The sequence below is a fragment of the Watersipora subatra genome, chromosome 5 (assembly GCF_963576615.1).
Source record: "Watersipora subatra chromosome 5, tzWatSuba1.1, whole genome shotgun sequence".
In the NCBI taxonomy this organism is placed as follows: domain Eukaryota; kingdom Metazoa; phylum Bryozoa; class Gymnolaemata; order Cheilostomatida; family Watersiporidae; genus Watersipora; species Watersipora subatra.
Window position 1 is genome coordinate 30,852,011 of NC_088712.1, and position 15,108 is coordinate 30,867,118.

The 15,108-nt window shown below is 37.6% G+C and overlaps 1 protein-coding gene across 1 annotated transcript in view; it reads right to left on the reverse strand.

Annotated features, from left to right (window-relative positions):
• The window catches only part of LOC137396677 (pyruvate carboxylase, mitochondrial-like), a 65,616-nt gene that overhangs the window by 25,128 nt on the left and 25,380 nt on the right, over positions 1-15,108 (reverse strand). Inside the window, exons 9-17 of the mRNA XM_068082993.1 lie at positions 13,780-13,942; positions 12,972-13,154; positions 11,283-11,427; positions 10,358-10,447; positions 8,482-8,703; positions 7,545-7,701; positions 5,276-5,382; positions 3,306-3,439; positions 1,586-1,835 (exon numbers count right to left, since the gene is read on the reverse strand). Coding sequence (XP_067939094.1) covers positions 1,586-1,835; positions 3,306-3,439; positions 5,276-5,382; positions 7,545-7,701; positions 8,482-8,703; positions 10,358-10,447; positions 11,283-11,427; positions 12,972-13,154; positions 13,780-13,942 — 1,451 coding nt within the window. The remainder of the gene's footprint in view (positions 1-1,585; positions 1,836-3,305; positions 3,440-5,275; positions 5,383-7,544; positions 7,702-8,481; positions 8,704-10,357; positions 10,448-11,282; positions 11,428-12,971; positions 13,155-13,779; positions 13,943-15,108) is intronic.

Here is a 15,108-nt window from a genome sequence, read left to right on the forward strand (position 1 = left end):
GTTACAAGTAACAAAAAAACTGCAGACATATGAAAGGTAGCAGGGGTTCATTAACCTAATGTCGAGGCAATCTATTTGAGCCTTCCTTGACAATCATAACAACTATAATAATAACAGCTATAACAATAACAACTATAATAATAACAACTATAAGCTGTACCCAGATGGTAAGTAGCTATGCATCGACACCATGCAGCTGTACGCAGATGGTAAGTGGCTATACATTGACACCATGCAGCTGCATGCAGATGGTAAGTGGCTATGCATCGACACCATGCAGCTGTACGCAGATGGTAAGTGGGTATATATTGACACCATGCAGCTGTACGCAGATTGTAAGTGGCTAAGCATTGACACCATGCAGCTGTACGCAGATGGTAAGTGGGTATATATTGACACCATGCAGCTGTACGCAGATAGTAAAAGGTCAGCTTTGCGGTGCTCTGCTCTTTCTACGCTTTTAAACCACACAATCACGCAACGCTATTCTCTTTAGAAATGATAAATATTAATGAGAAATGTATAGAAATAACAAGAGCCTTCAAAATAAATACGTTTCATTGCAGCTTTGTTTATAATTAGTTCAGGAAACTGAGAAACTAAACAGGATGCTTAGGAACAAATAAGAACACCTCACTGATCGTGCCGCTATAAGATAACTATTTGTTAGAGCGAACACAGTGAATGTGCAGCGTGACAGTAAAGGTGTGTTTACACTCAAAAGCGTATTGCAAATTGTAAATGGGTGAGAAACCATTTCAACTCTCTCGTCGGAAACACAACTCCAACAAATTATCCTAGTGTATACGCACCTTAATCTTCCTGAGCTTATATAAGTATAGAAAGAACAGGCATAGAGCGACTGCAGGCATAGAGCGACTGCAGGCATAGAGCGACTGCAGGCATAGAGCGACTGCAGGCATAGAGCGACTGCAGGCATAGAGCGACTGCAGGCATAGAGCGACTGCAGGCATAGAGCGACTGCAGGCATAGAGCGACTGCAGGCATAGAGCGACTGCAGGCATAGAGCGACTGCAGGCATAGAGCGACTGCAGGCATAGAGCGACTGCAGGCATAGAGCGACTGCAGGCATAGAGCGACTGCAGGCATAGAGCGACTGCAGGCATAGAGCGACTGCAGGCATAGAGCGACTGCAGGCATAGAGCGATTGCAGGCATAGAGCGACTGCAGGCATAGAGCGACTGCAGGCATAGAGCGAGTGGCACATTTGTACAAGCAAAGTTGTAGAAAGTGTCGGTCTTCAAGTTTTTAGGTGGCTTTCCTGATTTTATGTCATTATCTAGGCAGTTTTAGGCTAGCCATACACATCATCTGTTCTCTTAGCCACACACATCACCTGTTCTCTTAGCCATACACATCACCTGTTCTCTTAGCTACACACATCACCTGTTCTCTTAGCCATACACATCACCTGTTCTCTTAGCCACACACATCACTTGCTCTCTTACAACCTGAATAAAAGCACCAATTTCTTCCCTGCTGCCATTATTTTCATAAACATCCTAAAGAAATGCCCTAGCTAATGAATGATAATGTTGATAACATTACAGTAGAAAATACCAACCGGTATCATGTGGTGTATTCTGGGTAGAGGCGACGAGGGCTCCCATACTCGGCTGAGAAGTGAGCCCAGACATGGAATCAACAGCGCAGTCCACAATGTCAGCACCTGCGGCGGCAGCGGCAAGCATAGCAGCTACTCCAGCACCTGCTGTGTCATGAGTATGAATATGCACTGGCATGTCAGGGAATTTTGTCTTCAGTGCATCGACTAGAATCCTTGCAGCTTCGGGTTTGAGAAGGCCAGCCATATCCTGCCGTTAAAGAATGTGTAATAGACCCGAGGCCGCTGAATGTACCAATAGCATGAGGCTGTACAACCAACAAAGACATTTCAAAGTGGAACGAAATTTATTATGATTTCTCAAATTACTATCGCTGACCAATTTACCAGCTGCTGCCAATGCTGTCACAGAAGCATTCATGTGATGCTATCCACATACAACACCAAGTTAAGTATCAGCCAATTGAAAACTGGATGACAAACATGGATGGGGTTGAAGCAGGATTTTACAAGATTTTATCAGAAAGTATATACATTTTTCTATCATTTGAAATTCTGTTTGTTGTTTTAGGTAATCTGACCCCCAGAATGTTTCAAGATTAAAATCGGTAAAACTCGATCTGTTAAAATGCTCAGAAAAAAAGACTTTTCCAAAAATGATGTCAGTAGTCGCACTTCCTGTTGGTCCCTTTTCGTTAAAATGTCTTTTTCTTCTGAGCGTTTTAACTACGACCAAGTTTTACCGATTTTAATCTTGATATGCCCTAGCATTCAGATCACCTAAAACAACAAATAAAATTTCAAATGATTAAAAAATATCTGTACTTTTTGGTAATATGTTTTCAGATTTGATGAGTGACAAAGTAAACCTTTTGCAATCAATAAACCTTGGTTTAAACGAGATGTTCAAACTATGCTGCCGCCTATGGTTATTTACAGCTATATACAGACATGCATGCAGGTCTCAGCATTAATATATACTTTTCCTGCAGCAGCATGTTTAATGTAGGAACTGCGTTGAACAAGTTCATCCCAGCGGCTCGTTTTTTGAATAAAAGAGTTTGATATGAAACCAAACTTACATTTACACTATGTTAAAATATACAGCTTGTTGTGGTTATTACAGACAATAAGCAATTTTGTCCTGCGACTGATTTAAAACGGTCGTTATGATAGTAAAAATGTTTTTCAACCAAATAGTTTGCTTTCCATAAAAGCAGATTAGTAGACATACATATTGACTAGTAGACATACACGATGACTAGTAGACTAGTAGACATACACGTTGACTAGTAGACATACACGTTGACTAGTAGACTAGTAGACATACATGTTGACTAGTAGACATACATGTTGACTAGTAGACATACATATTGACTAGTAGACATACATATTGACTAGTAGACATACATGTTGACTAGTAAATTACTAGTCATACATGTTGCAACATGATGTTGAATCTTTAGCACATGTAATATTCAAAATATTCAAGTGCCGCCAATACTTGGTAAATTTTATGCAGAGTGCTCAGCAGTAAGGTGATGCCTCCGCCAATCTGGTCTGAAGCAATGGTAGCTCGACCCTCCAATCTAGTCATCTACCATATGAAAATGATGATGGATCTGTGATTGGGCTCTGCCGATGCCAATTAAATAGGCATCAGCAGAGCCAGCCAGCTAGCCCGGCAACAGGAGGTAAAGTGCTGCCAGACCAACATTACCTTAATGCAGAGGATATGGGTGCCAGCTCGAACCAATTCCGATGCTAAGTCAACATAGTACTTCAAGTCGTACTTGGATTTGCTAGGGTCAGCGACGTCTCCTGTGTAGGACATGGCTGCCTCGACCACGCCTCCTACACAACAAAGACATGGAATACTTTACAAAGATTGACAACACGATGTCAAAACTATTCCTTAACAACGGCAAGCTAATCTTTTACGACTTACACTTGATTGGCCCAAATTTTCCAAAACTTACAGACTAATAAGCCAAAACTAAAAATATGACAAGATGTGATAACTTCGGAGATGATAGAATTACTGCTGTGAACTTGCTTTAAAATTTACCCAAACTACACGTAGTTCTCAAACAAATATGCTAATCATGTTTAGGTAAAAGAATCTGTTAACACAATGTTGTTAAGCACCAAGTCTGTTAGCACAATGTTGTTAAGCATCAAGTCTGTTAACACAATGCTGTTAAGCACCAAGTCTGTTAGCACAATGTTGTTAAGCATGAAGTCTGTTAACACAATGTTGTTAAGCATCAAGTCTGTTAACACAATGTTGTTAAGCATCAAGTCTGTTAACACAATGTTGGTAAGCATCAAGTCTGTTAAAACAATGTTGTTAAGCACCAAATCTGTTAACACAATGTTGTCAAGCACCAAGTCTGTTAATACAATGTTGTTAAGCACCAAATCTGTTAACACAATGTTGTTAAGCATCAAGTCTGTTAACACAATGTTGTTAAGCATCAAGTCTGTTAACGCAATGTTGTTACGCACCAAGTCTGTTAGCACAATGTTGTTAAGTATCAAGTCTGTTAACACAATGTTGTTAAGCATCAAGTCTGTTAACACAATGTTGTCAAGCACCAAGTCTGTTAGCACAATGTTGTTAAGCATCAAGTCTGTTAGCACAATGTTGTTAAGCATCAAGTCTGTTAACACAATGTTGCTAAGCATCAAGTCTGTTAACACAATGTTGTCAAGCACCAAGTCTGTTAGCACAATGTTGTCAAGCACCTAGTCTGTTAGCACAGTGTTGTTAAGCATCAAGTCTGTTAACACAATGTTGTCAAGCACCAAGTCTGTTAGCACAATGTTGTTAAGCATCAAGTCTGTTTACACAATGTTGTCAAGCACCAAGTCTGTTAGCACAATGTTGTCAAGCACCTAGTCTGTTAGCACAATGTTGTTAAGCATCAAGTCTGTTAACACAATGTTGTCAAGCACCAAGTCTGTTAACACAATGTTGTCAAGCACCAAGTCTGTTAACACAATGTTGTCAAGCACCAAGTATTAGGAAAATTGAAACATTGATTTTATTGTAACTGGCTAAAATGTACATGGATATTTGCCTATGGCTCTAAAGACAGCTACACTCTTCACTGCCATTCAATGCTGCCTGAAGAGCAATATTATAATTGTTCATTATCATTATTGTTGTTAAGCTGACCAACGAACTTATTAACAGCATTTAAACCTTACATATAGACCGACCACAAAATTTTTCAGTTATTCCATCGACTAAAGCTAGCGTATAGCTAGAGTGAATCTAAAGTAAAACTAGCGTATAGCTAGCATGAATCTAAAGTAAAGCTAGTGTATACCTAGAGTAAAGCTAGCGCATAGCCCGACAGATAAAGGACTACATTCACTTGCATATAGCTAATGTATAGCTAGAGTGAATCTAAAGTAAAGCTAGCGTATACCTAGAGTAAAGCTAGCGCATAGCCCGACAGATAAAGAACTACATTCACTTGCATCTTCTCTAATCATTTCAGTTAATCATAATCAGCAGTTATCATCTAAATTTACCTTGTGGTTGCTTCAATCTTAATTAGCCTCGGATTAATAACTCAAGACTATTTACAGGGCTAGACAGAAACCAGCCTTGCTAACAACCACTGTAGCCTCAAGTTCCAGTGGATGACTAGCTGAACACAAGCATAATCAGCTGCTGACCTGCTTGACCGACAGCTTCGATGCCGAGCAGCAAATTAGGGAGGTAATTCAGGCAATCAAAGATCCTAAAGATGTCCATACCATTCTTCACCGCCAGATCACAGAACCTAAAAATAAAACTGCAGCATTAGGGGACTGATAACTCCAAATTATTCTACTAGTACCCAGACAGCCTCATGCGCTGTAAAATACCATCGGGTGTAATAACTATATTTACAATTATTCTTCAATTCAGAGAAGTGGTCAAATGGTGCAGTTGGTAGTGCGTCTGGCTGGTAAACCAAATGTTTAGGTTTGATTCCTGTCTTGACATAATCTAGCAGTGCTGATATCCATAGATATATAAACCTTATATATCTATGCTGATATCTAACATTGCTGATATCTAACATTGCTGATATCTAACATTGTGGAGATCTAACACTGCTGATATCTAACATTGCTGATATCTAGCATTGTGAATATCTAACGTTGCTGATATCTAACATTGCTGATATCTAATGTTGCTGATATCTAGCATTGCTGATATCTAACATCGTGGATATCTAAACTTGCTGACATACTGACCATTCATGGGAACTGTTAGAATTTTAAGGCAGGCAGCAATGTGCAGCATTAACCAGGTTCACATCGAGTTGGCAGCTAACCAATAATGGAATTGATATGAACTGCCACCTCTGATAGACCAAGTGTATTACTGCATAGCCTCTATATTTAGAGGTTTCTATGTTTCATTTGATGAGTCTGCATCGCAACAGGTCATCACTTGCAATTACCATAAAACCTTAAATTGAATGCCATGGTGCTCTCACGGAGTCGGCGTTCAAATAGAGGCTGGCGGTGTATTTTTCAAATGGCTTATCAGAATTTTGGGAAGATAAATTTAGCCCTATTACGGCGATGCAAATGTTGTCTATATTTTGCTCTCTTTTTTCTGGTGAAGCGACATTCAAACTTTTGCATGCAATAAATCTGCTAATTTACCTCCAATTGTTAAAGATCTATTAATAAATGTACATTGAGAAACCGAGAAATATCTCTACTAGTTGATATCTATTGCTTGCAATTGACCTGCAATAATATTATAATCTGTGTCTTTCTTTACAATTTGACATTTTCAATTTTCATTTCATTCTAAATTTGAAGACATATTTTTATTTTATATCTATATTTAAAAATGTTGCATAAAAGCTCATTGCACTCATTGATATGGTTGCTACAGTTTGCAGCCAAAACTAGCTTTTTATGGGCAATAGAAGCGGAGTTATGAGCATCGATCCATTGTAAGCCATGTTAAGATAGCCATTCTATTAAATAACATGCTATAAATCTGCATATTTATGAGTTAGATAATGATAATCTATTAAATGATACAAATATATATTCATGAACAAGTGACATAAATGATTCATACTTGTATTACATGCAAAAACAAAAATTAATGTATTTAAAACAAAAATATTCCCATCATTTGCTCGGATAGCTGCATTCTGATTGTTGCTTTCGATGGAACAAACAAATTCTAGTTGTCCAATACCTTCCACAATATCTTCTGGCCTCAAACTTTCTGCATTGCTGAACTAGTCGATCTTAGCGTCCAAACAGTTTTTGGATAAAGCAGAACTTTTACGCGCTGCATTTAACACAAATGCAATGTGGAAAGATTTGTTCGCTAAACGTAACCTTTGGCCCAAAACTTGCAAATCGTTTTAATATACACGTCCAAAGTATCAAGACCGCGTTAAACAAGGAACTTCTATTAGCCTGAGACAGTTGGTAATTATTTCTATGGCGTTGCTTCGAATGTTCGTCGACCATCGTAAATTTGAACCGTTTTTTATATATAGGTAGATGTACTTCGAAATATCAAGACCGTGTTAAACAAGGAACTACTATTAGCCTGACGCTGTTATTGATTATTTCTATAGAGTTGCTTTCAAAATTTGAATGAAAAAGAAAAAAGCTTTGGAGTTGGACAACGAGAGAATTGATTGTTTATTAATGTAAACAATTCATTATTAATATCACTTATTAATATCAATTAAAGGTTTTACGGTAAACTAACTACTTTTATCTACTAAAATGGCTGCAAGAAGAACTTCTAGTGAATAATTTATGCATACTGAATGGGCATATAGAGTATGAAAGCGGGTATGAGATATGTATATGTATACGATATATATGTGTATACGAGAAATGGTATGATTGAAAGTCCTATGAATTGTGAACGAACAGAAGTAGAACAACTGCAATATCTATGTATTATTACCTATGTATGACATTGTCAGGGTAAGACGTGTATCCGACAGCATTAGCCCCTCTCAACAACATCTGGAATGGTATGTTTGGTATCTCTGCCCTCAGAGCACGCAGTCTTTCCCACGGACACTCATAGAGGAAACGCAGAGCCACATCATACGTGGCTCCTGCATAGTAGATGATAAGAATAGGAACATTACAGATGGTGGGGCCTCTAGCTTAACTCGAGGGTAGCGCAAGATATGATGTACGAAGAAATATATGTCATCCAAAAAAGATTTTGCAAAAATCGGCTGTAATGCCCACCATGCAACACAATTACACACACACAAAAAGTTATTGCTAGTTTCAACACATATGTTTCAGAGTTTCACAGAAACTATGATATAACAGACATGAAAATTAAGGTGAAGTTATAGAATACCGAGTTGATTAAAAAAAAACCTTGACAGCCAAACATTATTGTTATGCTCAAACTATGCGATCTTTTACTATACATTTCATAACCATTTGCTGTCAAATATTTTTTATAGCCTGAACTTAAAATATAAAATTAAATACAATACTCAAAAATAAAAAGTTACTTTTCTGCATATATATATATAGTACATATGTGTGTATATATACATATATATGGCTATATATACATATATATACATATATATATATATACACACACTTATAAATACGTATATCACTGCTATACTACCACATATGTACGTAATCACTGATAGTTGGCCGACACATTCGATGACATGGACACTGCATCAACCCTTAGATTCTGTTCTCAAACATTTCAAACTGTTTTGGCATACCTCGTTTAGAAATTTACTGCAATAAGAGTGTCACTCCCTTAAAGTAAATTTATAATCACCAAATAAAAACAAAAAATAAACCCTTAACATCCTCGGCATAACTAAAAGCAGACAATTGCAGACTTCACCCACCTCCCCAGAGCTCTAGCGAAAAAAGGTCTGTGAAATTATTGGCTACATAAGGAGAGATCCGTTTAAGGTCGTAGGTTCTAACTCGGGTAGCGAGGAGGGACTGGTGAGCATCTCGCATTGTTGTGTCAGTGAGGAAGAGCCCTTCATGGGCATTGATGACCTTTACAAGACCTTTGGGGCCTTCTCGCTGTAGCAGGTCTCTGAGACCAGGCGGTGGTGGTCCTAGAAGGTGTAGTAATTAAACTTTCAACACGTGAGGTCAACAAACTAATACAGTCAAACCTTGACTACAGTCAAATCTTGATCACAGTCAAACCTTGACTACAGTCAAACCTTGATCACAGTCAAACCTTGACCTACGATCACTTCCATACAGTGCACCCTCAGAATACAACTACTTTGATATACAATTTTTTCACCTTTCTAAGTAGAACAAGATACATAACATAAATACATACTAAAACTTCCTTCAAGTAGGTGTTTAGTAAGCTAAGTTCATTCAAGTTAGATTCAGCGTTTATGTTACATGACTGTTTCGAAGGTAAGAACTCTGCACCTAGTACATTGCCGCATAACCACAAAACACACTAAAGTTATTGTAGGTAACTATAGTTACTAAGATTAACATATTATTTAGTTAATATGTTTAATGATGATGATTTTTACCAGGATTTTTACCATGATTTTCACATCTATACGATATTTTCGCCTTATCATGCCAACACTGAAACAAACTAAAATCATATAATTGTATACCAAATAAATTTTCATTGTAATCATAGCAAAACAGACTATATTTAGCCATCACTTGCTAATAATTGTACATTTACATTTGAACACCTTTACAGCTGTATCTTTTTTCTCCTAATTTATTTCAACAAAAAACTTCTTTCATGATATAAAATCTAAGTTACAGTTGTTTGAAAAAGTTTTAAAACCTTTACAGTTGTTTTATTTTTTCTCTTAATTCATTTGAACTGCACAAAAAACACTTTTCTCATGATACGAAGTTTAAAATTAAGAATGGTAAAGGTTGTACACGCTGAATAAAAATAAAATTTTTGTCGAAAGACTTTTTTATTACACGGCCAACGCCAGGCATTCACCATACATGAACAGAAAATAGGAAACAAATAGTGTAATAACATTAGGGTTGAGAAATGGTTCTACCATAGTGAGATATCAAAAATATCACAAACACAAAAATCCTTCAAACCTTCCAATTCCTTCTAATCCTTTTCATAGCAATGAAAGCTGGTTAAGTAACCCTGCGGATACAGTTTAGACTGGAGCAAATATACAGCTTATTGAGAACGGCTAACATATAATCTATAATCTATACAAAACATGCAACACTTTAATTGACTTGATATGATGAAAATACTCATAGCCATTCTAATATATATATATGAAAGCGAGATATAGTTTTCCTATTTCTAAAGACAGCCTAAACTAACACTGGAAACTGTAAACAAAATGATAAAGGTATTCAGTGTTCAAAAACTCCTTTGATTACAGTTTTGGCCAACTTGAAGGCAGTCAAGAACTTCCTAAAATGAATGACAACGAGTTTTTTTTATCAATAATCAAACTTTCATCAAATAAAATTGGAATAGTGCTCTAGAGGATTACAGTGTATCTGCCTGATTTGCTACCATTTACTACCATTCACGATTCTAGTCACACATACTATCTAATTATTTTATAAGACAAATTGGGGAAAGAACAAATCTTTTCTTATGTGTAAGACGGTTGTTTAAGCAGCAAAAGCACTAAAAACAACACAAGAATTGTCATACATCAACACATACAATACATCAGTACTGATGGTTTAGGAACGAGTAAAGGGTGTAAACAAGGAAGTCTATTGGCCTACCAAGAGGAGTCAAAGGAACGCTCGGTGTAATGTCGGCTGGCTTCAGTACAGTTGCTAGAGGGGTTACTGGTCCATTCACCATCACATGACCTGTAGACATTACATGTACCAATAGACATCACATGACCTATAGACATCACATGACCCATAGACATCCCATGACCCATAGACATCCCATGACCTATAGACATCACATGACCTATAGACATCACATGACCTATAGACAGATTTTATTGACACGATCGCAAGCATGTAGCAAACATTACATACAAGAAGAATTTTGCTACAGAAATATGGTTAGGCCACTGTTTACAATTTTTCTTTTCATCATTCTAAACCGAAAATAAACAAACTTGGAAACTGCGATACTATGATCAACATTCTCTGATTTACATACTAAGTGAATACTACGGGTACCTTCTCTAACTTCCATACTAAGTGAATACTACGGGTACCTTCTCTGACTTACATACTAAGTGAATACTACGGGTACCTTCTCTGACTTACATACTAAGTGTATTTTACGGGTACCTTCTCTGACTTACATACTAAGTGAATACTATGGGTACCTTCTCTAACTTCCATACTAAGTTAATACTACGGGTACCTTCTCTGACTTACATACTAAGTTAATACTACGGGTACCTTCTCTAACTTACATACTAAGTGAATACTACGGGTACCTTCTCTAACTTCCATACTAAGTGAATATTATGGGTACCTCCTCTGACTTACATACTAAGTGAATACTACGGGTACCTTCTCTGACTTACATACTAAGTGAATATTATGGGTACCTCCTCTGACTTACATACTAAGTGAATACTACGGGTACCTTCTCCAACTTACATACTAAGCCTGACACTAGAAGTCACAAGTTGGCAGATGCAAGTAGAGTTTTCAAGAGAAATAAAAAGAACAGTACCGAGGTAGTGAATAAGCTTCTGGGCTCGATTTCTGGATGGTTTGAACTGGGTGAGAGATGGGTTGTTGTCGATGAATGAGGTATCCACATAGCCTTTAGAGAATGCCTCATTGTGCATGACATTCAAAAGAAATGGAATGTTAGTCTACAATCATCAAAATCAGAGAGAAATCAATAGAAATAATCGAACTTCTCACAAAATTTTAGGGTATTCATAAGATATACAGTAAATGTACCTATAACGTAAACTTTCTATAATGTAAATTATATAACGTAAAAGATTTATGTACAGTTTTTGCTTTGTATAATGTAAGAAATTCCATATAACGTAAAACAACCAGTGGGTGCAAGTTCTCAAATTCGATTTAAAAATGAGTGTCCCATAGTTAGCCTTACAAATACAGTTTTCTCTCTTGCTGCACTTAGGGGAGAGAGAATGACGTGTAGGAGTATCTCTATTGTATATACCAATAGAGATACCAGTACCCTCAATACTAGTGTATATAATAGAGATACTCAATCAAATACCTAGTACCATAAATATAGTCATCAGGTGAATCTGTCAAAGAATCACATATGCATTCTACCTGATAAGGTGCAAGATGAGAATCAGATTATAAGGACACAGCGACTAGCGGAGGAGACAAACACTGACAACAATACCTACAAATGTACTTTGCGTCAACTGATAGCCACTTCCAATCAGTCCTGTAAGAAATCAGAGATTCTCTGGAGGGCTTACTATACTCTGGGTACATCGTGTAAACAAAGTAATTATAGTGACTCACCTATAGGTTTAATTCTGGTGTCAGCATTTAAAAAGCTCTCGTTACAGCTGACAAAGTAAACAGTTTGATCCCAAGTTTTACTATAATAGCGAATGTGACTATATACTATTATAGCTAATGTGTTGACTTAATATTTCACCAAAATACAAAATTGTAGATAGCATATTTTTGACTTGGAATTCACATTGTCAATTTGTCATTTCTGGTTAAGGTAGATGAAAAGAAAAAAATCTGTGCTGTGATATGAACGTACAATGTATTTTTACAATACAAGGAGTGAAAGTCGTTCTGATAACAAAATTTTTTGATTCTGAATCTACCAAAAACTCTTCAGACGCAGAATATTTGATTAGTTTGAAACAAGCACTAGCAAAGTCTTATTCTGATTTCCAAACTTTAATTTAAAGCTTTCGATAACAAAACTAAGCATATTTTCGTGAAAATTTTTTATGGCAAAAATCAATTTGGGCAGAATAAGCAAAAAAATTCATAGTAAAAGAGAATGGAAGGTCTCAGCTAGTCAACAGATAGTTGAGGCTACATGTCAAGTAACACCTGATCAAGCTTGCTAGATAGTCCCAGAGATTGTTTATTATATATTTAATCTACAAAATACTGGTTGAAAATAGCAAACATGTTTTGTTACCTGCAATATTTGACACAAGCAATTTACGCTTTGTTATTGCAACGCCTTTTCATGATTGCAAAATTATTACTAGCAGAGATCGTACATATTTTTTAATATACAGTTATATTATATATATTATATTGCACATTTAAATTTTTAATCCCAGTAGTGGTTTTAAAAACTAGGTAGATTAGTCACTACGACTATAAAAGTTAGTCACTAAGGCTAGATAGCAAAGAGACTATGTCTATATTTGTAGTAGAAGGCACGAACCTTGACACCTCTAATTCTAAATTCCGTAAGAGCCCGAGCCATCTTATTCACAGCAGACGTATGCGAGTCAGCGTGGGAAATAACTTTAGCCAATAGTGAGTCGTAGTAGGGAGAGATCTGAGCACCTGCGTGTGCGTTGGCAGCGTCTATTCTAATGCCCATTCCTTCCCCACTCCTAAACACCTGCATGTATGACAACAATAGATCATGCCTAATTCTAATGACAATTCCTTCCCCACTCCTAAACACCTGCACGTATGACAACAATAGGTCATGCCTAGTTCTAATGCCCACTCTTTAACACCTGCACGCATGACAACAATAGATCATGCCTAATTCTAAGGCTCATTCCTTCCCCACTCCTAAACACCTGCACGTACGACAATGATAGATCATGCCTAATTCTAATGCCCATTTCTTCCACACTCCTAAACACCTGCACACATGACAACGATAGATCATGCCTAGAATACCAGAGGCACTGGCAACATCTATTCATGCACAAAACATACACTCTTACGACCAAAGCACTGCACTTTACGGAGATGTCAATAGTGCTGGTGATAAAGCGAACACAGCATGAGAAAACAACTCTCCTTACACATAGCTCTCATACAACCTTAGGCTCTGCTGCAACCAGATACTGCGGGGGCAAGCCTGGAGTAACCAGGGCAACTCATCAATGATATTCAGCTGGAGCCACAGCCTCTACATGCTCAGACTGCCCTGAGTGCTAAAGCGATCTACAGTACTATCCTATCCTTCTTGTAAGTAACGAGGAAGCATTTGCCAGTAGCTGTCGGCTCACCTCAATCCTGCCCGTATCAGGTTGGAATCCTCTTGCCGGATCTTCAGTGGTAACTCGACATTGAATGGCAGCACCGTGACAGCCTAGTTTCTCCTGAGTTAGCCCTAGATCATCCAGAGTCTTACCCTCAGCTATTCGTATCTGACTCTGTACTAGATCTACCCTACAGGAAAACCAACAGATGTAAAGATGGCTGCAATACAACAATTGCGAAAGACTTGGTCTTATAACCTAATGAACACTTATAGAATGGACACCAGTGGTACGCCATACTGATGTGGGCCAGCTGACTAGTGGCATACAGTACTGATGTAGGTCAGATGACTAGTGGTACTCCAGACTGATGTGGGCCAGATGACTAGTGGCATACAGTACTGATGTAGGTCAGATGACTAGTGGTACTCCAGACTGATGTGGGCCAGATGACTAGTGGTACTCTAGACTGATGTGGGCCAGATGACCAGTGGTACTTCATACTGATGTAGGTCAGATGACTGGTGGTACTCCATACTGATGTGGGCCAGATGACTAGTGGTACTCAGTAGTGATGTGGGTCAGATGACTAGTGGTACTCCATACTGATGTAGGCCAGATGACCAGTGGTATTCCATACCGATTTGGGTCAGATGACTAGTGATAATCTATACTGATTTGGGCCAGATGACTAGTGGTACTCAGTAGTGATGTGGACCAGATGATCAGTGGGCCGGATGCCAGGAGCATTAAATAAATTAATTCTCCTTACATGGCACAGTCAGGTAACTAAATAATATAACAACATTTCAGCCTTTGAGAATATTTAAAAGTGATGAATTTATGCTACCAGATTTACCTCAGTGTCAGCGTGTCAGCTCCAGATATTCTTTCACTTGTGATTATATATCATCAGAACAGGTTATTATACTGTACAAGTATAGCAGTTTATATTGAAACAATAACCTTTATATGCTTTGCTATCTGGACAGAAATGGACCCTTCAGTACTGAATATGTTATTTTAAATGAAAAGTTCATCTTAAATCCTGCCAAAATCAATAGCCAAACCTTTAGTTGTCACTCACCTTGGCATACAAATGTTCAACTCTACACTAGAAGTGATTACTAGAATACGGCGGTAAAACTTCTCATAGCATTGTAGCTTCTTAAGCATAAGTGAATTAGCTTGTTTAAGTTGAAAATAAAGAAGCAAAAGACAGGAATGTCTTTGCAAAATGGTAGTAAAAGGCAGCGTGTCATTGGCAAATGGCAGCAAGTGACAAATGGCAACCAGAAACAAAGCATAATAGGTAAATGGCAGCCAAAGGCATCATGTCATTAGCAAATGTATGCA